This window comes from Oncorhynchus tshawytscha, linkage group LG16, assembly GCF_018296145.1.
Source record: "Oncorhynchus tshawytscha isolate Ot180627B linkage group LG16, Otsh_v2.0, whole genome shotgun sequence".
NCBI classification, from domain to species: Eukaryota; Metazoa; Chordata; class Actinopteri; order Salmoniformes; family Salmonidae; genus Oncorhynchus; species Oncorhynchus tshawytscha.
Window position 1 is genome coordinate 18,965,168 of NC_056444.1, and position 26,137 is coordinate 18,991,304.

The 26,137-nt window shown below is 43.5% G+C and overlaps 2 protein-coding genes across 3 annotated transcripts; both read left to right on the plus strand.

Annotated features, from left to right (window-relative positions):
* The first annotated feature begins 588 nt into the window (after positions 1-588).
* hnf4g (hepatocyte nuclear factor 4, gamma) lies at positions 589-22,164 on the plus strand. 2 transcript variants are annotated; one of them, XM_042298935.1, is made up of 10 exons: positions 589-772; positions 5,239-5,404; positions 6,305-6,399; positions 6,981-7,087; positions 7,194-7,349; positions 7,648-7,735; positions 8,197-8,349; positions 14,739-14,975; positions 20,904-21,023; positions 21,258-22,164. In XM_042298935.1, the coding sequence occupies exons 2-10, from the start codon at positions 5,244-5,246 to the stop codon at positions 21,362-21,364; spliced, it is 1,224 nt and encodes a 407-aa protein (XP_042154869.1). In that variant the 5' UTR covers positions 589-772; positions 5,239-5,243; the 3' UTR covers positions 21,365-22,164. The 2 variants fall into 2 exon arrangements, with proteins under 2 accessions (XP_042154869.1, XP_042154868.1); XM_042298934.1 differs by lacking the exon at positions 589-772 and adding an exon at positions 3,996-4,219.
* On the plus strand, positions 21,768-24,744 carry LOC121839576. The gene is made up of 4 exons (XM_042298644.1): positions 21,768-21,783; positions 22,317-22,552; positions 22,943-23,014; positions 23,045-24,744. The coding sequence occupies exons 1-4, from the start codon at positions 21,768-21,770 to the stop codon at positions 23,897-23,899; spliced, it is 1,179 nt and encodes a 392-aa protein (XP_042154578.1). The 3' UTR covers positions 23,900-24,744.
* The last annotated feature ends 1,393 nt before the right edge of the window (positions 24,745-26,137 follow it).

A 26,137-nucleotide genomic window follows, 5' to 3' on the forward strand; every position in this document is an offset into this window, starting at 1 on the left:
GGTAGTTAACAGCCTGTACATGGTCTACAGGTAATTAATTAAAATAAATGTTTCATCATACCCGTGTAACCAGCCAATCAGCATTCAGGGCTTGAACCACCCAGTTTATAATGGTAGTTAACTATGTGGTCTACACCCCAGGCAATTAACTTAACATGGTCTACAGGTAGTTGTGCATGTCTACAGGTTCTGGGTTAACAGCCTGTGTTTTGTCTACACGTGTTCACAACTTTTGTGAATATTACAGGTATTCCTCGGTCTACAGCCTCACTCTTTACCCGTGGTCTCGACAGAATTAACAGCCTGACATACACACACACACACACAGACACACACACATGCCGATTGAACTGTTTGCTCAAACACTGGCTACACACACTGTTCTACAATATTCCTGTCCCTCTGACACCACACACACACACACACACACACACACACACACACACACACACACACACACCAATATTCCTGTCCCTCTGAGTTTTATGGAGGCTAGTTACTGTTTAACGTCCCCACCCAACTTTCAGTTTGTTTAGTAAATCGATGTAATGAGAGCCTATGCCGGCGCCATCAAATGTGTCGCTCAATGAATTATAGGCCCATAGCTTTCCCTTCCAACCTTCCGTGTGTTGTTGCAACTCCTCGCCCACGACTCTCCCATTTCGTGTGGTGACACCGTGGGACAAGTGTCGCTTCAAAGCTGGTGGCTAGTTTACAGGTGGACTCAGGTTCTGTTGAATTAATGTACATAGCTGACGGACAACAAAAAAAGGTAAGCGGTCTCATTTGAAAATATAAAGAATGAACACATGATGTTTGTAACCTACATCGTATACAGTGACATTATCACAGCGATGATAATTAACTTTGTTGAGTGTTCAAAAGTGAGACATCAGCTGCGTTCATACCTTACCTTGTCGGTTCAGCTGTATTTGGGTCGTAGTGCTCCAACCGGAGACATTGACTTGTCACGTGGTCCTGTGTTTGTCTAGTGGGGTGTTACCCCACCTGTACAGGATAGGACAGGACAGGTAGGCTAGATTATGGGAGTTACAGTATGAGTGTGCTAGCTCTCAGGTAGCCTAGCCTATGTCCCACAGACATAAAACAGAACCTTTCCATTAATTGCCTACTAAAATAAATATAGTTCATGTAGTTCATTCTGAGGAGAATAAACCATTCCCCGAATAGAACAACTAAAGAGGGTGGTAGTTGGGCTACGCCATACCTTACTTTACTTGTGTGAATTGTAAAACTGTGTGAAGTGGGAACTTCCTCATACAGTTCCATAAAACATTTGTTTGCATATGGCTGTAGTCAACCTCGTTCTCAATGCATGTAGACCTACCTACCCATCAACTGTAGAGCTAGACCATGACTTCCTTATTTCTGACCAATGTTTTTAAAGGATCATTTAATCAATTCAATGCCTTTGATATGAGACCATTGGCCCTCAGTGAGAAGATGAAAGGATGACACCAGCTTGAGATAGTGAAAGTGTAATATTCAAGATATTCTGTTCAAAGTAATCTAAAAGTTGGAATGCTGCAACCTTTGCTAATATCTAAATTGGATAATTAAGTAATAAGGTACGAGGGGGTGTGGTATATGGCCAATTTACCACACCCCTCATGCCTTATTGATATTATAAACTGGTTACCAACATATTGGAGCAGTATGGATAAATGTTTTGTCATACCCATGGTATATGGTCTGATATACTACAGCTGTCAGCCAATCAGCATTCAGGACTCGAACCACCCAGTTTATAATGTAGAATAATCTCCCCTGGTTGGAAGAGAGAGACGGTATGTACACAATACACGTGTTTTCTTGTGGTAAAACAGATAAGATATCTTTGTTGCACACAGGATGGTAAAGATCACATGATAACCAATTTCACGTTCTCTACTTGAACTAAAAGTTACTTTTTAATTGGTTTCATCAGACTCACTTCTAATGACAATCTCTAAAGGAAGACCAAGATAGCTCCATATTTTTTGCATTGTGTGTGGTTGTATACCTGTGTTTAAAAGGTTTGAAATGTCAAACAGACAGATAGGGTTTTGAGTGTTTCACACAGTGCTAGCCTGTTAGCTCTGGGTTTAATGGCCCTGCTGTAGTGTTTTAGTTGCTAACACACCAACCAGACATGTGACTACAGTGCGTGTGCTCCGGGAGAAACAGGCATTGATGCTAGGCAGCAGAGACAGAGACTGTAATATGGTTCGGCTGCTGTGTTTGAAAAGAAAGCTCTGTTTGTTGCTAATGTCATGAAGCAAACACATTTTCACTAGCATGGTCTTCATCAGGTAACCTTATGGGTGATGTTATTGACATTTGTCTCTCTCTCTCTCTCATACACATACACACACACACACACACACACACACACACACAAAACTCCTTTCTTTTTCTCTCTCTCTCTCTCTATGTATGTATGTATGCACTTGGTAGTGGATTAATGAAATAGATGTAGGATCTTAATTTGAGCCAGTTTGCAACAGCAGAAAAATTATCCTGCAGCAACAGGACATTTGAATTAATGGACATTTCTTTGTAGGGGTTGATATTTTTTTTGTCAGGGCAAATCAATTCTGAAATGTCAAAGTGGAATTACAAACTTTAGAAGCCTTTTAAAAACAAATGTTAGTTTTTTTCTGCTGTGCAGGAAAATTCTCAGTAATTAAATGTTGATCAATTTAAGATCCTACATTTGTATGTGCCATTAGGAGACATTTACCACAGTTAGATTAACTGCTCTAGGTATACTGTATATCCCCACACCCTCCTTCCTACCATCGTGATTATTGCCCTAATCATAAACGGAATGATGCAGGCCATTCAATTATGTTAGATTCATTATATTACCTCAATCAGATTGCATTCAATCTCTAACGGAGGTATTTAGTGCAGTGAAACTATGTGAATAGTGGGAGTAGAGGGTCAACTATGTCTTGTTTATGATCAGCAATACAAAAGGATAGAAGGAAGTGAATGGGAGTCAGTAGCTGGTATCAGCGGTGTTTTTCTCTGTGCTCTGCCTCCCTGTAGATTAAATGCTGTTGTATTGCTCTGCCATTGATTAGATTAGGCAGGCTATGGAGGCCACAGAATCCTGGCCACAAACACACACACCTGACATCGTCACCACCTTGTCAAACTTGCCAATATGTCTCACAAACAGAGAATATCTATCTCTCCCCTATCTCTCCAACTCTGTGATAAGTGAGGGAAATAAGGACAGATAAAAGAAAGAGATAAGTAATGTGCAACTAGGTGAGATGCCTTCGTCAAGGCCCACCCACTTTCGTTGTAGGTGACCAATCAAATGGCAGGTACCTTAGATTACCTTCTGCACTCCGAAAGGTGGAAGAACTGTGTGACAGAAGAAGAAGAAGGTGAATAAGAAGGTGAATAAGAAGGTTAAGAAGAAGAAGAAGGTGAATAAGAAGGTGAATAAGAAGGTTAAGAAGAAGAAGAAGGTGAAGAAGAAGAAGAAGGTGAAGAAGGTTAAGAAGAAGGTTAAGAAGAAGAAGGTGAAGAAGAAGAAGAAGGTGAAGAAGGTTAAGAAGAAGGTTAAGAAGAAGAAGGTGAAGAAGAAGAAGAAGGTGAAGAAGGTTAAGAAGAAGGTTAAGAAGAAGAAGGTGAAGAAGAAGAAGGTGAAGAAGGTTAAGAAGAAGGTGAAGAAGAAGAAAGAAATAGACAGAAAGTGATAGCGAAAGAAATTGGAACAAAAAAACAGACAGAGAAAGACAGGCAGAGAAAAAGAGAGAGGGGTAAGAGCCAGTAAAAGGATAGAGAGAGTGAGAGAGAGACTGACAGAGGGAAAGAGAGAGAGGGGTAAGAGCCAGTAAAAGGATAGAGAGAGTGAGAGAGAGACTGACAGAGGGAAAGAGAGAGAGGGGTAAGAGCCAGTAAAAGGATAGAGAGAGTGAGAGAGAGACTGACAGAGGGAAAGAGAGAGAGGGGTAAGAGCCAGTAAAAGGATAGAGAGAGACTGACAGAGGGAAAGAGAGAGAGGGAGAAGAGCCAGTAAAAGGATAGAGAGAGTGAGAGAGAGACTGACAGGGGGAAAGAAAGCGAGGGATGAAGTATCCATCTGTGTCAGTGAGTAACTCTCTGTTGGACATGGATGTAGCCAACTACAGTGAGGGACTGGACCCAACGTACAGCACCCTGGGCTTCGATCATGCTGACGTCCTCTATGGTGGGGGAGGTGAGTGGACCCACACGCACACAAAAACACACACACAAACACACGCATAGTTTACATACGTAGACATGTAGCTTGTCATTCTACTTATACACTCACACTCATTACTGCACTTAAAAAAACAGTTGAATATTGCATTTATCCATGAATGAATAATCCATGAGTGGTAAGAGGTCTGTTAGGATGTGAATCTCAGTGTGTCATAAAGACAGGTTTACTGTGGGCCTACAGTTAGAGGACAGTAAGAGGAGAAGTTGTCATCTCCAGACGTTGATGGATGAAAGGAAAGTTGGTCAAACATTGACTTTCTTCTCTCTGGCATTGTCAAGATGTATTCCTCCTCCTTGGACGTGGTTGCCGTATGCAATCATCTTTCTGGTGTGTTTTTGTTGCTATATTTATAAGTCTTGATCTCATGGTTTTGGTCTTGACATCACATGGGGTCTGGGTCCCAATATGCTGGTTCTTGTTCTAAGTCTGGGTCTGTAGAGGTTGGAACTTGGTCTGGTTCTGGAGTTTTGAAGGCTCTTCTCATCTCTGGAGCCATGTAGATATAGAAACACTAGATCAACCCTAACCCTGCATGGTTTTGGAGTGAGGTTTAATATTATTGCTGTCCTTCACATGTATTCCAGATAAAAGCACCAAAGGCTTTCCTAATCAAGCCAATTCCCTATCTGTCACCCTATACAGATATCAGTCAGCTAGTACAGATCTGAATCCCCACTGAGTCCTTCTCTTCCTTTGTCAAGATGCCTTGATTTCACATGCACAAAGGAATGATTGATTCTCTATTTCAATTGAGGAGGTTTTCTGATGCCAGGAGGATGCGTGTGTGTGTGTTCATGTTTGTGTGTGTTCATGTTTGTGTGTGTGTGTGTTTGCGTGTGTGTGTGTGTGTGTGTACATGCATGATGAGTAACCTTTTCTGAGGCCATAAAACTTGTATTAGCTCCCAGCACTAATACCTATAGACTTCAGCTCAGTGGTCTAACCCAGTCTTTGGATAATGTGTGTTCCAGACAGTATGCCAGCGGAGCCGGGCCTGTCCCAGGCAGATGTTGGGAACTCTAACTGTGCCATATGTGGAGACAAGGCTACAGGGAAACACTATGGAGCTTCCAGCTGTGATGGATGTAAAGGGTTCTTCAGGCGCTCCATACGCAAGAACCACATCTACTCCTGCAGGTAGGGGAGTGTGTGTCTGTGTTTCCAGCCTATAGCTGCAGCTACCAGAGCCTGTGTCTACACTAACAGACACAAGAACCACATCTACGCCTGCAGAACCTGTGTCTACACTAACAGACACAAGAACCACATCTACTCCTGCAGGTAGGGGAGTGTGTGTCTGTGTTTCCAGCCTATAGCTGCAGCTACCAGAGCCTGTGTCTACACTAACAGACACAAGAACCACATCTACTCCTGCAGGTAGGGGAGTGTGTGTCTGTGTTTCCAGCCTATAGCTGCAGCTACCAGAGCCTGTGTCTACACTAACAGACACAAGAACCACATCTACTCCTGCAGGTAGGGGCAGGTAGGGTTTCCAGCCTAGTGTGTGTCCTATAGCTGCAGCTACCAGAGCCTGTGAACCACATGGTAGGTGTGTTTCCAGCCTATAGCTGCAGCTACCAGAGCCTGTGTCTACACTAACAGACACAAGAACCACATCTACTCCTGCAGGTAGGGGAGTGTGTGTCTGTGTTTCCAGCCTATAGCTGCAGCTACCAGAGCCTGTGTCTACACTAACAGACACAATATTAACATTACACTCCTGCAGGTACAGTACACTCTTAGAACAAAGGTGCTATCTAGAACCGACAAGGGTTCTTCGGAACCCTTTTTGGTGCCAGGCAGAACCTTTTGGGGTTCCATGACTTTCCACAGAGGGTTCTACCTGGAACCAAAAAGGGTTCTACATGGAACCAAAACGGGTTCTACCTGGAACCAAAAAGGGTTCTCCTATGGGGACAGCTGAAAACCCCTTTTGGAATCTTTTTTCTACGAGTGTAGTCATACTGCAACCAACAGAACTACAAGGTAGGCCCATAGAGTTAAGATATTGACAGTAACCTGTCTTTGCATCTCCAGGTTTAACCGTCAGTGTGTGGTGGACAAGGACAAGAGGAACCAGTGTCGGTTCTGCAGGCTCCACAAGTGTTTCAGAGCTGGCATGAAGAAAGAAGGTTGGCCACATCAAACCATCAGTATTACTGAATACCAATAGAGTATGGCACTCATCTCCATCAATGTGCAGGCTTTTGTTCCAGCACTAGCTCTGTACTCACAAATTAAACAAATCAAGCAGTCAGTGTGAGGAGGGCATCAGGGCTGGGAGGCTGAAACCAGGGTTGCCATAAACTAAACATGATTATTCAGAGAACACTGTGTTTATGACGGATATCAGAAAAGGATTGTGTGTGTGTTGTGTGTGTGTGTGTGTGTGTGTGTGTGTGTGTGTGTGTGTGTGTTTGTGTGTGTGGGCCCTGTAACCTTGGCAGAGAGCTTTATGACACACAATCATGTGCCTTTCAGACATGTTGTTCAGTGCTGCTATTGGTTAACTTTTGACTTCACCTCTACACAGCCTGTTCTCCTGGATGGAGACTAAAAGTCAGCTATTCAAATGATTATTATGATATTGTAGCAAATTCCATGGAAAGGCAAACTATATTTGTTTCTCAGTCCTATACCTTAGATTCTGGAAATGGTAACATGGTAATATCATACCAATAGCTCTGATCTGATGTGTTTGTGTGTATTTCAGCGGTTCAGAATGAGAGAGATCGAATCAGCTCCAGAAGAAACATTCAGGACAATCAGGATCTCCCACCTATCACTGTTCTGGCCCAGGCAGAGTCACTGTCTCAACAGGTAAAATGCACCCGCACCCGCACCTGCACACACAAACACGTACACACACACATCATCAGTGTTTCCAATCATCTGCATGACTACTCATTCTCTCTCCCCACTCTAGATCAGTGTATCCAGTCCCAGGGGTGCAGTAGATGTGTCAGAACAGAAGTCAGCTGGTGTGGGTGATGTCTGTGACTCCATGAGACAACAGCTGCTAGTGCTGGTGGAATGGGCCAAATACATCCCTGCCTTTGGTGAGCTGCCCTTGGATGACCAGGTAAGCAACCTGACTAGTCTGGGTGTAGCTACATGACCAACTACTAGTGACTGGAACTAAAACAAAACAGTGGTTACCAAAGTTATGCCACGACTCTTCTAAAGCCTTTTGAATATGCTTGTGACCTTCCAGAAACACAAAGTAATGGATCTAGCTTCAGTTCGTAGCTAATGGTTTAGATTCAAATGAGTCTTGAACTGAGATATGTTTGTAGCCTGTGATTGGTTACTCATGTCATTGTTTCTCACCCTGTGTGTGTTTCCTGTGTCTGTGTCTCTGTGTGTGTGTGTTTGTCCAGGTGAGTCTGCTCAGGGCTCATGCAGGGGAACACCTTCTACTAGGGGTCGCCAAGAGGTCAATGCCTTACAAGGACTTCCTGCTTCTTGGTAAGAACTGACCAATCACCTCTCACCTTTATGCCTCAGTAACACCCAATCAGAACCTGCTATACTGCTGTGCTAAGCTTGATTTAAAGCTGACATATCAAGGCCAACAGGTCGGTTGCCCTGTAAGACTGTTATACAACCAGATAATCATTGACTCAAGTCTTTGGAGGCCTCTGACTTAAACATGTTTTATCAGACGGAAAGACATGGAAGACACTTTTTGTGGATCGCCACCTACAGGTGATTTGTAGATGGTAAAATTATCAAAATAATTGATAAGTAATGTAAATGGGGATTAGAAGTGACATGCTTCAAGTACATTCACCTACACACACATACACTCACACTCACACACACACACATATACATCCCCCGCAACATGTGGAGAAAAACACACTCAACGCCCCTACCCCTCTCCCAAAACACACATTTCCCTCCCCCTCCCCTCTCTCCCTCTCCAGGTAATGGGTGTGTGATCCATGGTAGCAGTGCGGAGCCGGACATCGGTCGTGTAGCTAACCGTGTTCTAGATGAGCTGGTCATGCCCTTCCAGGACATCCAGATAGATGACCATGAGTATGCTGCTCTCAAGGCCATTGTCTTCTTTGACCCCGGTAAGCACTTTAACAACCCCGACTCAGGCAGCCTTCCACTTTTACACACCCATATACCACACAATAGCTTCCGTATTCAACCAAACAAAGTTGATTTGAATGGTTTTGTTAATCATTGACACGTGACTGTTCTCTGTTGCCTCTGTTTCAGCAGACGCCAAAAAGCCTGCACGCATATCATTTCATATCAAATCAAAAATGGCGCCGGAGGAGATGGCTGCCGTTTTATTTTTATTTATTAACTTACACCTTTATTTAACCAGGTAGGCAAGTTGAGAACAAGTTCTCATTTACAACTGCGACCTGGCCAACATAAAGCAAAGCAGTTCGACACATACAACGACACAGAGTTACACATGGAGTAAAACAAACATACAGTCAATAATACAGTATAAATAAGTCTATATACGATGTGAGCAAGTGAGGTGAGATAAGGGAGGTAAAGGCAAAAAAAATAACATGGTGGCGAAGTGAATGCAATATAGCAAGTAAAACACTGGAATGGTAGATTTGCAGTGGAAGAATGTGCAAGGTAGATATATAAATAATGGGGTGCAAAGGAGCAAAATAAATAAATAAATACAGTAGGGGGAGAGGTAGTTGGGCTAAATTATTTTTGGCCTAAATTATAGATGGGCTGTGTACAGGTGCAGTGATCTGTGAGCTGCTCTGACAGCTGGTGCTTAAAGCTAGTGAGGGAGATGTGTTTCCAGTTTCAGAGATTTTTGTAGTTCGTTCCAGTCATTGGCAGCAGAGAACTGGAAGGAGAGGCGGCCAAAGGAAGAATTGGTTTTGGGGGTGACCAGAGAGATATACCTGCTGGAGTGTGTGCTACAGGTGGGTGCTGCTATGGTGACCAGCGAGCTGAGATAAGGGGGAGCTTTACCTAGCAGGGTCTTGTAGATGACCTGGAGCCAGTGGGTTTGGCGAAGAGTATGAAGCGAGAGCCAGCCAACGAGAGCGTACAGGTCGCAGTGGTGGGTAGTATATGGGGCTTTGGTGACAAAACGGATGACACTGTGATAGACTGCATCCAATTTATTGGGTAGGGTATTGGAGGCTATTTTGTAAATGACAACGCGGAAGTCGAGGATCGGTAGGATAGTCAGTTTTACGAGGGTATGTTTGGCAGCATGAGTGAAGGATGCTTTGTTGTGAAATAGGAAGCCAGTTCTAGATTTAACTTTGGATTGGAGATGTTTGATGTGAGTCTGGAAGGAGAGTTTACAGTCTAACCAGACATCTAGGTATTTGTAGTTGTCCATCACGTCCAGAGTAGTGATGTTGGACAGACGGGCAGGTGCAGGCATCGATCGGTTGAAGAGCATGCATTTAGTTTTACTTGTATTTAAGAGCAATTGGAGGCCATGGAAGGAGAGTTGTATGGCATTGACGCTTGCCTGGAGGGTTGTTAACACAGTGTCCAAAGAAGGGCCAGAAGTATACAGAATGGTGTTGTCTGCGTAGAGGTGGATCAGAGACTCACCAACAGCAAGAGTGACATCATTGATGTATACAGAGAAGAGAGTCGGTCCGAGAATTGAACCCTGTGGCACCCCCGTAGAGACTGCCAGAAGCCCGGACAATAGGCCCTCCGTTTTGACACACTGAACTCTATCAGAGAAGTAGTTGGTGAACCAGGCGAGGCAATCATTTGAGAAACCAAGGCTTTCGAGTCTGCCGATGAGGATGTGGTGATTGACAGAGTCGAAAGCCTTGGCCAGGTCAATGAGTACGGCTGGCCAGGTCAATGAATACGGCTGTACAGTATTGTTTCTTGTTGATGGCGGTTAAGATATCGTTTAGGACCTTGAGCGTGGCTGAGGTGCACCAGTGACCAGCTCTGAAACCAGATTGCATAGCGGAGAAGGTATGGTGGGATTCGAAATGGTCAGTAATCTGTTTGTTCACTTGGCTTTCGAAGACCTTCGAAAGGCAGGGTAGGGTATGGGCTCCTAACCAACTGTCCTATTTTGTTAGGTTTTTTGTAACTTATGTTTTTACTTATTTTGTACATAATGTTGCTGCTACCGTCTCTTATGACTTCTGGACATTAGAACAGCAATTACTCACCTCGAACTGAATAAATATTTTTTCTTTAACGAGTCCAACGCAAAGGATATTTGCGTGAAGAAAAGATGGAGAAAAAGGGGGCGGATGTCGGGGTGCCTTCTGAGAATCCGTAGGCGAGTGAGTAAACCTCCACTACCATCCGTTCTATTGGCCAACGTGCAATCACTGGAAAACAAAATGGATGTTATACGATCAAAACTATCCTACCAACGGAACATTGAAAACTGTAATATCTTATGTTTCACTGAGTCGTTGCTGAACGACGACACGGATAATATAGAGATGGTGGGATTTTCCATGCAGCGGCAGGACAGAGAAGCTACGTCTTGTAAGACGAGGGATGGGGGTGTGTGTCTATTTCTCAATAACAGCTGATGCGCAATGTCTAATATTAAAGAAGTTTTGAGGTATTGCTCGTCTGAGGTAGAGTACCTCGTGATAAGCTGTCGACCACACAATCTACCAAGAGAGTTCTCATCTATATTATTCATAGCCGTCTATATACCACCACAAACCGATGCTGGCACTAAGACCGCACTCAACCAGCTGTATAAGGCCATAAGCAAACAAGAAAATGCTCATCCAGAAACGGAGCTCCTAGTGGCCGGGGACTTTAATGCAGGCAAACTTAAATACGTTTTACCTCATTTTTACCAGCATGTCACATGTGCAACCAGAGGGGAAAAAAACTCTACACCACCTTTACTACACACAGAGAGACGCATAGAAAGCTCTCTCTCACCCTCCATTTGGCAAATCTGACCATAATTCTATCATCCTGATTCCTGCTTACAAGCAAAAACTAAAGCTGGAAGTAACAGTGACTCGTTCAATACGGAAATGGTCAGATGACGCGGATGGTACGCTACAGAAATGTTTTGCTAGCACAGACTGGAATATGTTCCGGGATTCATCCAATGGCATTGAGGAGTATACCACCACAGTCATCGGCTTGGTCAATAACTGCATCAATGACGTCGTCCCCACAGTGACCGTACGTACATATCCCAACCAGAAGCCATGGATTACAGGCAACATCCGCATTGAGCTAAAGGCAACCACTTTCAAGGAGTGGGACACTAATCCGGACGCTTATAAGAAATCCCGCTATGCCCTCAGACAAACCATCAAACAGGCAAAGTGTCAATACAGAACTAAGATAGAATCCTACAACACCGGCTCTGACGCTCGTCAGATGTGGCAGGGCATGAAAACTATTACGGACTACAAAGGGAATCTCATTAACAGCATCATCCTGGATACCTTAGACACACTCCAATTCACATTCTGCCCCAACAGATCCACAGATGACGCAATCTCAATTGCACTCCACACTGCCCTTTCCCACCTGGACAAAAGGAATACCTATGTGAGAATGCTGTTCATTGACTAAAGCTCAGCATTAGTGCCCACAAAGCTCATCACTAAGCTAAGGACCCTGGGACTAAACACCTCCCTCTGCAACTGGATCCTGAACTTCCTAACGGGCCGCCCCCAGGTGGCAAGGGTAGGCAACAACATGTCTGCCACGCTGATCCTCAACACTGGGTCCCAACAGGGGTGTGTGCTTAGTCCCCTCCTGTACACCCTGTTCACCCACGACTGCATGGCTAAACACTTCTCCAACACTATCATTAAGTTTGCTGACGACACAACAGTGGTAGGCCTGATTACTGACAACGATGAGACAGTCTATAGGGAGGAGGTCAGTGACTGCCAGGAGAACAACCTCTCCCTCAATATGAACAAGACAAAGGAGCTGATTGTGGACTAAAGGAAAATGCGGGCCGAACGGGCCCCCATTAACATCGACGGGCTATAGTGGAGCGGGTCGAGAGTTTCATGTTCCTTGGTGCCCACATCACTAATGAACAATCATGGTCCAAACACACCGAGACAGTCGTAAAGAGGGCACGACAACACCTTTTCCCCCTCAGGAGACTAAAAAGATTTGGCATGGGTCCCCAGATCCTCAAAAAGTTATACAACTGGACCATTGAGAGCATCCTGACCAGTTGCATCACCGCCTGGTAATGGCAACTGCTTGGCATTTGACCGTAAGTTGCTACATAGAGTAGTGTGTACGGCCCAGTACATCACTGGGGCCAGGCTTCCTGCCATCCAGGACCGACAGTTGAAGTCGGAAATTTACATACACCTTAGCCAAATACATTTAAACTCAGTATTTTCACAATTCCTGACATTTAATCCGAGTAAAAATTCCCTGTCCTAGGTCAGTTAGGATCACCACTTTATTTTAAGAATGTGAAATGTCAGAATAATAGTAGAGAGAATGATTTATTTCAGATTTTATTTCTTTCATCACATTTCCAGTGGGTCAGAAGTTTACATACACTCAATTAGTATTTGGTAGCATTGCCTTTAGATTGTTTAACTTGGGTCAAACATTTCGGATAATCTTCCACAAGTTTCCCACAATAAGTTGGGTGAATTTTGGCCCATTCCTCCTGACAGAGCTGGTGTAACTCAGTCAGATTTGTAGGCCTCCTTTCTTGCACAAGATTTTTCAGTTCTGCCCACACATTTTCTATAGGATTGAGGTCAGGGCTTTGTGATGGCCACTTCAATACCTTGACTTTGTTGTCCTTAAGCCATTTTGCCACAACTTTGGAAGTATGCTTGGGGTCATTGTCCATTTGGAAGACACATTTGCGACCAAGCTTTAACTTCCTGACTGAGGTCTTGAGATGTTGCTTCAATATATCCATATAATTTCCCTTCTCATGATTCTCATGATGCCATCTATTTTGTGAAGTGCACCAGTCCCTTCAGCAGCAAAGCACCCCCACAACCTGATGCTGCCACCCCCGTGCTTCACAGTTGGGATGGTGTTTTTCGGCTTGCAAGCCTCCCCTTTTTTCCTCCAAACATAATGATGGTCATTATGGCCAAACAGTTCTATTTTTGTTTCATCAGGCCAGAGGACATTTCTCCAAAAATTACGATCTTTGTCCCCATGTGCAGTTGCAAACCGTAGTCTGGCTTTTTATGGAGGTTTTGGAGCAGTGGCTTCTTCCTTGCTGAGCGGCCTTTCAGGTTACATCGATATAGGACTCGTTTTACTGTGGATATAGATACTTTTGTACCGGTTTCCTCCAGCATCTTCACAATGTCCTTTGCTGTTGTTCTGAGATTGATTTGCACTTTACATACCAAAGTACATTCATCTCTAGGAGACAGAACGTGTCTCCTTCCTGAGCGTTATGATGGCTGCGTGGTGTTTATACTTGCATACTATTGTTTGTACAGATAAACTTGGTACCTTCAGGCGTTTGGAAATTGCTCCCAATGATGAACCAAACTTGTGGAGGTCTACAATGTTTTTCTGTGGTCTTGGGTGATTTCTTTTTATTTTCCCATGATGTCAAGCAAAGAGGCACTGAGTTTGAAGGTAGGCCTTGAAATACATCCACAGGTACACCTCCAATTGACTCAAATTATGTCAATTAGCCTACCAGAAACTTCGAAAGCTATGACATAATTTTCTGGAATTTTCCAAGCTGTTTAAAGGCACAGTCAACTTAGTGTATGTAAACTTCTGACCCACTGGAATTGTGATAAAGTTAAATAATCTGTCTGCAAACAATTGTTGGAAAAATGACTTGTGTCATGCACAAAGTAGATGTCCTAACCGACTTGCCAAAACTATAGTTTGAGTGGTTGAAAAACAGGTTTTAATGACTCCGACCTAAGTGTATGTAAACTTCCGACTTCAACTGTATGCTAGGCGGTGTCAGAGGAAAGCCCCAAAAATTGTCAAAGACTCCAGTCACCCAAGTCCTAGACTGTTCTCTCTGCTACCGCATGGCAGGCGGTACCGGAGCACCAAGTCTCAGACCAAAAGGCTCCTTAACAGCTTCTACCCCCAAGCCATAAGACTGCTGAACAATTAATCAAATGGCCACCAGGACTATTTACATTGACACCCCCTCATTTGTTTTTAAACTGCTGCTACTCGCTGTTTATTATCTATGTATTGTCACTTTATCCATACCAACATGTACAAATTCCCTCGACTAACCTGTACCCCTGCACATTGACTCGTCACCGGTACCGCCTGTATATAGCCTCGCTATTGTTATTTTATTGTGTTACTTTTTTATTTTTTACTTTAGTTTATTTGGTCAATATTTTCTAAACTCTTTCTTTGACTGCATTGTTGGTTAAGCGCTTATAAGTAAGCATTTCACAGTAAGGCCTACACTTGTATTCGGCGCATGTGACAAATAAAGTTAGATTTGATTCACGTATCCTTTCTCTCCCGCCATCATCTTTCCATCCCTCCTTCTCTCCAGATGCCAAGTCTCTGCGTGACCCGTCTAAGATCAAGGCGATGCGTCTGCAGGTCCAGATGAGTCTAGAGGACTATATTAACGACCGTCAGTATGACTCCAGAGGGAGGTTTGGAGAGCTGCTGCTACTGCTGCCTACTCTACAGTCCATCACCTGGCAGATGATAGAACAACTGCAGTTTGTTAAACTCTGTGGCCTGGCCAAGATAGACAACCTTCTGCACGAGATGCTGCTGGGAGGTGAGTCTATGTATGATAACATACAGGGTTGGGTAGGTTACTTTCTAAATGTAATCCATTACAGTAATTGTAATCAGTAACGTAATCTGATTACATTATGTTACTTTTAGATTACTTTCCCCTTACGAGGCATTAGAAGAAGACAAAAATGTATGTTACCAATTGAACAACATCTATTGCAGGATAAATCAATGTTAAAGTTTACATAGCTGGCCATATATGGATGTTCAATTTTACTTTATTTATTTAATGTTTATTTAACTAGGCAAGTCAGTGAAGAAAATGTCTTATTTACAATGACGGCCTACCAAAAGGCAAAAGACCTGCGGGCGGGACGGGGACTGGGATTAGATAAAAAAATAATATACAAATATAGGACAACACACATCACTACAAGAGAGACAACACAACACTACATAAAGAAAGACCTAAGACAATAACATAGCAAGGCAGCAACACATGACAACACAGCACGGTAGCAACACAACATGACAACAACATGGTAGCAACACATCATGGTAGCAGCACAAAACATGGTACAAACATTATTGGGCACAGTCAACAGCACAAAGGGTAAGAAGGTAGAGACAACAATACATCACGCAAAGCAGCCACAACTGTCAGTAAGAGTGTCCATGATTGAGTCTTTGAATGAAGAGATTGAGATAAAACTGTCTAGTTTGAGTATTTGTTGCAGCTCGTTCCAGTCGCTAGCTACAGAGAACGGAAAAGACGAGCAACCCAGGGATGTGTGTGCTTTGGGGACCTTTAACAGAATGTGTGTTGTAGGTGTTATATGTGGTGTGGCGTACATCAGGTCAGCCACCAGGGGGAGAGTCGTCGAGGCCTGGTGACAGACAGAGTATACATCGAGGCGATGGCTCTATCTGCTGGACGTGCCAGGTCTTGACGGGCTCTCTGCCCAGGACTAATTGGGGCTGATTGGGGAGTTGGTGAGTAATCAAGGACTGATTGCTCACCAGCTGTACAAGCCCCATAAAGCTGCCAGAAGGGCAGCACACAGGAGAGGACTGGGTAAGGTAAGGTGACTTCCGTGTAGTTGGAGACGGAGCCCGCGCTAAAGCAAGCAAGCAAGCAAGCGAGCAAGCAAGCGAGCAAGCAAGCGAGTAAGCAAGCGAGTAAGCAAGCAAGCGAGTTTGAGTTTGTGTGCTCGAAAGGATACAGCAAGACCCGGAGCCCAGAAGACGGTATCCCGGAAAGGGTCTCATGGGGAATCCTTTTCTTTTGATTTATTATTTAATAAACACCCTTGAAACCGAGCTAATCATACTCTGTCCATGTCTGATCTGTGTAAACGTCTTGACCCAACCCCCTGGTCTGCCACAGTGGATAGGGGGGAGTGAGGCCTAAGAGGGTCATATAAATAAGCATCAACCAGTGTCTTGCGACGGATATACAGAGATGACCAGTTTACAGAGGAGTATAGAGTGCAGTGATGTGTCCTATAAGGAGCATTGGTGGCAAATCTGATGGCCGAATGGTAAAGAACATTGAGCTGCTCGAGAGCACCCTTACCTGCTGATCTATAAATGATGTCTCTGTAATCTAGCATGGGTAGGATGGTCATCTGAATCAGGGTTAGTTTGGCAGCTAGGGTGAAAGAGGAGCAATTACGATACAGGAAACCCAGTTTAGATTTAACTTTATCCTGCAGCTTTGATATGTGCTGAGAGAAGGACAGTGCACCGTCTAGCCATACTCCCAAGTACTTGTATGAGGTGACTACCTCAATCTCTAAACCCTCAGAGGTAGTAATCACACCTGTGGGGAGAGGGGCATTCTTCTTACCAAACCACATAACCTTTGTTTGGAGGTGTTCAGAACAAGGTTAAGGGTAGAGAAAGCTTGTTGGACACTAAGAAAGCTTTGTTGTAGAGTATTTAACACAAAATCTGGGGAGGGGCCAGCTGAGTATAAGACTATATCATCTGCATATAAATGGATGAGAGAGCTTCCTACTGCCTGAGCTATGTTGTTGATGTAAATTGAGAAGAGCGTGGGGTCTAGGATTGAGCCTTGGAGTACTCCCTTGGTGACAGGCAGTGGCTGAGACAGCAGATTTTCTGACTTTATCCATTGCACTCTTTGAGAGAGGTAGTTGGGGGGTACCTGTACCAGACAGGGGGAGACAGGCCAGGGCAAACGGTGTACAGATCGACAGGTGGAATCCAAGCAGCAGTGCAGCAGACAATGGGAGTAGATGTCACCGACTTGGGAGAAGCTTATATTTCTGGAGGCAGATTTCTTGTAGAAAATGCCAGTGGATGGTCTTTGAACAGCTGGAGGGGGCTTCAAGGCCTCTGGATCTGGGTGGGGTAGCCTGCCATTTGTTGGGTTCAAAGGCTTCGACACCTCTCTCTTCACATGTCAGTGCTAATTGAAGTTGTATCCCTTTGTCCTAGAAAAGCTTGGTAGCCTGACCATTCAGTCCTTATTAAGTAAAATATATAATTGTAATGTATTTTTCTTCTTGACTTTTGAAAGTAAAACAACTGCTTCAGACTAAGCATTACTCACTCAGCTCCAGGTTGGATGGGGTTTTCAGGTCTCTGCTTGTTTGCCAGAGCATTTTATGTATAGTATGCAGACGACACCATTCTGTATACTTCTGGCCCCTCCTTGGACACTGTGTTAACTAACCTCCAGACGAGCTTCAATGCCATACAACTCTCCTTCCATGGCCTCCAACTGCTCTTAAACGCAAGTAAAACTAAATGCATGCTTTTCAATCGATCACTGCCCGCACCTGCTCGCCCGTCCAGCATCACTACTCTGGACGGCTCTGACTTAGAATACGTGGACAACTACAGATACTTGGGTGTCTGGTTAGACTGTTTACTCTCCTTCCAGACTCACGTTAAGCATCTCCAATCCAAAATTAAATCTAGAATCGGCTTCCTATATCGCAACAAAGCATCCTTCACTCATGCTGCCAAACATACCCTCATAAAACTGACCATCTTACCGATCCTCGACTTCGGTGATGTCATCTATAAAATAGCCTCCAACACTCTACTCAACAAACTGGATGCAGTCTATCACAGTGCCATCCTTTTTGTCACCAAAGCCCCATACACTACCCACCATTGCGACCTGTCATTGCGTTTACTTGATAGCTACCTACACAAATAGCTAGCTAGAACAAAGTGTTAATAAGATACATTCATTTAAAAAGATTAAAAGCAATACAAATAAGTTCTCCAGTAGGCTGGCCCTCGCTTCATACTCGTCGCCAAACCCACTGGCTACAGGTTATCTACAAGTCTCTGCTAGGTAAAGCTCCGCCTTATCTCAGCTCACTGGTCACCATAGCAGCACCCACTCGTAGCACACGCTCCAGCAGGTATATCTCACTGGTCATCCCCAAAGCCATTTCCTCCTTTGGTCGTCTTTCCTTCCAGTTCTCTGCTGCCCATGACTGGAACAAATTGCAAAAATCTCTGAAGCTGGAGACTCACATCTCCCTCGCTAGCTTTAAGCACCAGCTGTCAGGGCAGTTTACAGATCACTGCACCTGTACTTAGCCTATCTGTAAACAGCCCATCTATCTACCTACCTCATCCCCATACTGGTATTTATTTATTTATTTTGCTCCTTTGCACCCCAGTATCTCTACCTGCACATTCATCTTCTGCCGATCTACCATTCCAGTGTTTAATTGCTATATTGTAATTACTTCGCCACCATGGCCTATTTATTTCCTTAACTTACCTTATTTGCACTCACTGTATATAGACTTTTTTGTTCTTCTATTCTACTGTATTATTGACTGTATGTTTTGTTTATTCCATGTGTAACTCTGTGTTGTTGTATGTGTCGAATTGCTACACTTTATCTTGGCCAGGTCGCAGTTGCAAATGAGAACTTGTTCTCAACTAGCCTACCTGGTTGAATAAAGGGAACTTGTTCTCAACTAGCCTACCTGGTTAAATAAAGGGAACTTGTTCTCAACTAGCCTACCTGGTTAAATAAAGGGAAATTGTTCTCAACTAGCCTACCTGGTTAAATAAAGGGAACTTGTTCTCAACTAGCCTACCTGGTTAAATATAGGGAACTTGTTCTCAACTAGCCTACCTGGTTAAATAAAGGGAACTTGTTCTCAACTAGCCTACCTGGTTAAATAAAGGGAACTTGTTCTCAACTAGCCTACCTGGTTAAATAAAGGGAACTTGTTCTCAACTAGCCTACCTGGTTAAATAAAGGTGAAAAAAGAAGCCTTCCATGTAATTCCATCCAAAATCAGGTTGTAGGTTTGGAGTTTTAATTTAGAGTGAAGGTTATGTTGTTTAGGGTAGCATCCTGTATGTGTCCTGGTGACATAGTGAAGGTTATGGTGTTTAGGGTAGCATCCTGTATATGTCCTGGTGACATAGTGAAGGTTATGTTGTTTAGGGTAGCATCCTGTATATGTCCTGGTGACATAGTGAGGTTATGTTGTTTAGGGTAGCATCCTGTATTTGTCCTGGTGACATAGTGAAAGTCATGTTGTTTAGGGTAGCATCCTGTATATGTCCTGGTGACATAGTGAAGGTTATGTTGTTTAGGGTAGCATCCTGTAAATGTCCTGGTGACATAGTGAGGTTATGTTGTTTAGGGTAGTATCCTGTATATGTCCTGGTGACATAGTGAAGGTTATGGTGTTTAGGGTAGCATCCTGTATATGTCCTGGTGACATAGTGAAGGTTATGTTGTTTAGGGTAGCATCCTGTATATGTCCTTGCCAAAAAATCTAAATTTGTCTAACTCTAAATGTATCTATTTTTCTACTACAGTGTTTTCTACTACATTTATTTATCGCTTTCTACTACATTTATTTGTTATAATTTTATTTTAATTTTACTAGGCAATTAAGTTAAGAACACATTTTTATTTACAATAACGGCCTAGGAACAGGGGAAGAATGACAGATTTTTACCTTGTCATCGCTGGGATTCGATCCAGCAACCTTCCGATTACAGGCCCAACACTGTAACCACTAGGCTACCTGCCACCCTACATATAATAATAATCTGATCAGAATTCCAGTCATTCCAATAAATGTTATACACCTTGATCTTCAAGAACAGGACTTGGAGATATGGATGTATAGATTAGCCAAAAATATTTTATTTATTTATCGGCATGAATTAGATTGAACAAAAACCTTTAATTCCATAGGCTGTGATCTGCACTGTGCAGCTGTTGAATGAGCACATTTTTCACTGGCTGTCCACTGGTTTCAAAAACAATGATTGATAGGCAGTTTAAACTTCTTGAATTCAACCATTATTGGGTTCAAATACACCTTTAGATTTCTGAACAGCCACCCAGAACAACCAGAATCCATAAGGCGCAAATAGCTAAATGAGAGAGCAGCAGTGTGATTCACATCAATGCGCTTTGTAGATATCAATAATAAGTCATATCCGTATCGCCGTTGACTACACCACTGCTGTCATCCTGACCTCCAAGCGTTTATTCAAGATGGATAATCTTTGGATGCCGACAGCAGTTGCACCATTGGAAGACATAGCTTGGACTGTAGCCTACAAAAGCCTATTCCTGCTCTTTTCCCACGATCCATCACATTTGGTGTGTCATCATAGTGGTCTCTGACTTGTTGTCAGACTCGCTTAGGTGGAACAAACTTAAAGTAATCGTCTAGTTTTTCAAATGTATCTGTAATCTGATTATAATATTTTTGCTGGTAACGTAACGGATTACAGTTACTGTTTTTTTGTAATCCCTTACATGTAACAGATTACATGTTACTCCCCAACCCTGATAACATAACGTCAATAATATTGATAAGCAATATAGATGTTATTATGCTACTTGGAGGTGGGTAGTAGAGTGTACATTAACGGTGGACACAAGCAAATATATTTTCCTGTGTGCTGATTGGCTGGTTTGTCTGTTTATCTCCAGGTCTGTCGGCAGAGCCCGCCCACCTGCACCACCCAGGCCACACCCAGTTAGCCCAGGACCCTCTGACTGGACACACACTGGTCATCAGCACTGTGCCTGCTACACACACTACTCAGATAGGTAAAATACACACCTACACACACAAGCATGCACGCAGTTGTTTCTCCAGTAGGTAAGATTCATGAGCATTCACAGGCAAGCATTTATTATAGTGCACAATGACTGCTCCATATTACTCTTTCTGCCCCTCTGGTGTGAGGCTCATCTCTCTCTCTCTCTCTCTCTCTTTCTCTCTCTCTCTCTCTATCCCTCTCTCTATCCCTCTCTCTATCCCTCTCTCTGCACCGTCTCCAGACACTCCTATCCCGTCTCCGCCTCAGGTTGCAGAGAAGTCCTCTCCTAGCCCCTCCCTCCTGGCTCCACCCCTCCCACACAGACATAACGCCGAATCCCCACTCTGAGTGTACAGCACCCGCCCCCACCACCGAATAACCAAACAAACAAAACATACTGTTTGTCCACCATGAATGCAGCCAAAGAAATAGCAGAAAGCCTTTTCTATGGTCCAAATCCGAATTTGAGATCTACACCTGTAACTTGTAAATGAAAAAAACTGGAATTTGGATCTCAAGTTTGCATTCTGCCCTATGCTTGTAAATGTGTAAAATGTTCAATGTTCCCTCCCCTATTCAGTGCCATAGGTTTTCACTCCAATTCGGTCGTCTTTATAGTTCGGTAGCATCTTTATAAATCAGTAGATTATTCCTAAAGTCGGAGCCTCTCTTATTGTGATGTAATTGTGAGTGTATTTGAGCTTTCTGAAGGCTCATCGTTGAATATGGAGCAGGAGATTTGCTAATCAGCATGTACTTTATATACAGTATGCGTTACTTAAAGTGCACTTATTAGTAGTGGACTGTGTCTGGAACACATGATTGTCTGTTAATATTAATGTTCACGTGTTGCCATGTTGCTTGTGGTGTGGTGCTTTACAAATACACAAACTGGAGTGTACTGTATTTGTCAATAATATAATTAACCGTACATTTAGTTCCTAATCAACTTTTCAGTGTCTTTCAGTCTTTTGAGATAACTGTTATAATATGAAATTATATGAAAATGTTCAAATTTTGTGTAAATTCAATTGTTTGTATGTCAGAACTATTATATTGACCTTCTAAACTGTCAAATAGTGTATACAAATTAGACAATGTAAGCTATATTTTGAAACTGTATATTCTGATAAAAACAGAACACTATTTTCAATGAATTGTAACCTAAGCTATACGCTGCATTTTGTACGCTCTTGCGTGAACATGGACAAAGTTATGATAAAATGCACACGCGGCATAATCCATTGCGCCACAACGGGGAAAATAAGGGGAAAGGGGCACCCCCATATGGTTTAAATAGAAATAACAAATTCACCAAGACCATTTATACCACAAGAGGCTGCTGAGGGGAGGACGTATTGTTTATGTGTTTATGGCTGTATTGGTCTGGGATATGAGGTGTGTGTTTATGGCTGTATTGGTCTGGGTTATGAGGTGTGTGTTTATGGCTGTATTGGTCTGGGCTATGAGGTGTGTGTTTATGGCTGTCTGGGTTATGAGGTGTGTGTTTATGGCTGTATTGGTCTGGGATATGAGGTGTGTGTTTATGGCTGTATTGGTCTGGGTTATGAGGTGTGTGTTTATGGATGTATTGGTCTGGGATATGAGGTGTGTGTTTATGGCTGTATTGGTCTGGGATATGAGGTGTGTGTTTATGGCTGTATTGGTCTGGGATATGAGGTGTGTGTTTATGGCTGTATTGGTCTGGGCTATGAGGTGTGTGTTTATGGATGTATTGGTCTGGGATATGAGGTGTGTGTTTATGGCTGTATTGGTCTGGGTTATGAGGTGTGTGTTTATGGCTGTATTGGTCTGGGTTATGAGGTGTGTGTTTATGGCTGTCTGGGTCTGGGATATGAGGTGTGTGTTTATGGCTGTATTGGTCTGGGATATGAGGTGTGTTTTTATGGCTGTCTGGGTTATGAGGTGTGTGTTTATGGCTGTATTGGTCTGGGTTATGAGGTGTGTGTTTATGGCTGTATTGGTCTGGGATATGAGGTGTGTGTTTATGGCTGTCTGGGTTATGAGGTGTGTGTTTATGGCTGTATTGGTCTGGGTTATGAGGTGTGTGTTTATGGCTGTATTGGTCTGGGTTATGAGGTGTGTGTTTATGGCTGTATTGGTCTGGGTTATGAGGTGTGTGTTTATGGCTGTATTGGTCTGGGATATGAGGTGTGTGTTTATGGCTGTATTGGTCTGGGATATGAGGTGTGTGTTTATGGCTGTATTGGTCTGGGATATGAGGTGTGTGTTTATGGCTGTATTGGTCTGGGATATGAGGTGTGTGTTTATGGCTGTATTGGTCTGGGATATGAGGTGTGTGTTTATGGCTGTATTGGTCTGGGTTATGAGGTGTGTGTTTATGGATGTATTGGTCTGGGCTATGAGGTGTGTGTTAATATATGTATTGATCTGGGATATGAGGTGTGTGTTTATGGCTGTATTGGTCTGGGATATGAGGTGTGTGTTTATGGCTGTATTGGTCTGGGTTATGAGGTGTGTGTTTATGGCTGTATTGGTCTGGGTTATGAGGTGTGTGTTTATGGCTGTATTGGTCTGGGATATGAGGTGTGTGTTTATGGCTGTATTGGTCTGGGATATGAGGTGTGTGTTTATGGCTGTATTGGTCTGGGATATGAGGTGTGTGTTTATGGCTGTATTGGTCTGGGTTATGAGGTGTGTGTTTATGGCTGTATTGGTCTGGGATATGAGGTGTGTGTTTATGGCTGTATTGATCTGGGCTATGAGGTGTGTGTTTATGGCTGTATTGGTCTGGGATATGAGGTGTGTGTTTATGGCTGTATTGGTCTGGGTTATGAGGTGTGTGTTTATGGCTGTATTGATCTGGGATATGCTCATATATTTGAGTTGAGTGAAAGTTGATCCCAGCTGATGCTCAATTTGGCCCCTCATCTAAAAGAAAATGAGAAAACACAACCATAGTGTGTATATAGATGTACCTCCACATATACTCATACTGAATGTTTCAGTGTGAAATGTGGTATGTTTACATAGATGTACCTCCATATATACTCATACTGAATGTTTTAGTGTGAAATGTGGTATGTTTACATAGATGTACCTCCATATATACTCATACTGAATGTTTCAGTGTGAAATGTGGTATGTTTACATAGATGTACTTCCACATATACTCATACTGAATGTTTCAGTGTGAAATGTGGTATGTTTACATAGATGTACTTCCACATATACTCATACTGAATGTTTCAGTGTGAAATGTGGTATGTTTACATAGATGTACTTCCACATATACTCTTACTGAATGTTTCAGTGTGAAATGTGGTATGTTTACATAGATGTACTTCCACATATACTCATACTGAATGTTTTAGTGTGAAATGTGGTATGTTTACATAGATGTACCTCCACATATACTCATACTGAATGTTTTAGTGTGAAATTTGGTATGTATACATAGATGCCTGACCTATTCCACTCTGTGCGTGTGTCTGTTTGTGAGCCTGCGAGGGAGATGACGGTGTCTGAAATGAACATGGTTAAATCTCTCTATCAACTCTATAATGAAGTAGGAAACATTGTCAGGTTAAAACAACATTGCATGGTGTGTGTGTATGGCTGTGTGTGTATGTGGGTATATGTCTGTGTGCCGGGACGTCATGCACCCATTATTTTAGAGGAGGCAGTAAGTACGTGAGGATGGGGGGCTGGTCCGGAGAGGGGGTTGGTCCGGAGGGATGGCTGTTCCGGAGAGGGGGTTGGTCCGGAGGGATGGCTGTTCCGGAGAGGGGTTGGTCCGGAGGGATGGCTGTTCCGGAGAGGGGTTGGTCCGGAGGGATGGCTGTTCCGGAGATGGGGTTGGTCCGGAGGGATGGCTGTTCCGGAGAGGGGGTTGGTCCGGAGGGATGGCTGTTCCGGAGAGGGGGTTGGTCCGGAGGGATGGCTGTTCCGGAGATCGGGTTGGTCCGTAGGGATGGCTGTTCTGGAGATGGGGTTGGTCCGGAGGGATGGCTGTTCCGGAGAGGGGTTGGTCCGGAGATCGGGTTGGTCAGGAGGGATGGCTGTTCCGGAGAGGGGTTGGTCCGGAGGGATGGCTGTTCCGGAGAGGGGGTTGGTCCGGAGGGATGGCTGTTCCGGAGATGGGGTTGGTCCGGAGGGATGGCTGTTCCGGAGATCGGGTTGGTCCGGAGGGATGGCTGTTCCGGAGATGGGGTTGGTCCGGAGGGATGGCTTTCTGGAATCTGGAAGTTGGATAATTTTGCCTGAAACACCCTAAACAACTTCTAGAGCCATAATCATTATGCCTAATTCTATTTTTTTTAAATCTATGTTTATTTTTCTGCATAGGTTATATTTAAGCAATAAGGCCTGAGGGAGTGTGGTATATGGCCAATATACCATGGCTAATGGCTGTTCTTACGCAAGACGCAACGCAGAGTGCCTGGATACAGTCCTTAGCCGTGGTATATTGGCCATATACCACAAAACCCTGAGGTGCCTTATTGCTATTATAAACGGGTTACTAATGTAATCAGAGCAGTAAAAATATTTTTGGGTCATACCCATGGTGGCTTTCAGCCAATCAGCATTCAGGGCTCGAACCACCCAGTTTATAATAGCTAAGATAGTTGGACAAGCTACTCTAACTTGATTGATAGCCTAAAATGACTTGTTAGCTGCTTATGAGGTTAGAAGATTGGGAACCTTTCTAGCTGGTTAGCTAAAGACAACTTTATAAAATTGCTTAGTGGCTAGTATTACAGAGAAACAACAAAACATTTTAGTTTTATTTATTCATCAAGAAGTAATCAAATGGCTACAGAGCTTGATCACATTCATGAGCCCATTACCAGAAGCTAAAATCAAATCAAATGCTGTGTGTGTCACTCTACTCTCTCTCTCTCCAGTCAGGGTGCCCCCTCTTAATTATGATAAAACGTGAGTTATTAATTTAACATCTGAAAAAAAAAACACACAAAAAAACAGGACAAATCTGACAGGGCACGTGCCATTGTGCCTCTATGGGCATGACGACACTGTGTGTGTGTGTATGTGATCCTGGCTCCTGGCCCTAGTAGACAAACCTGCGTGTTAGCATGCTGGTCACATATCTCATCTCAGACACCCACACCCACGCAC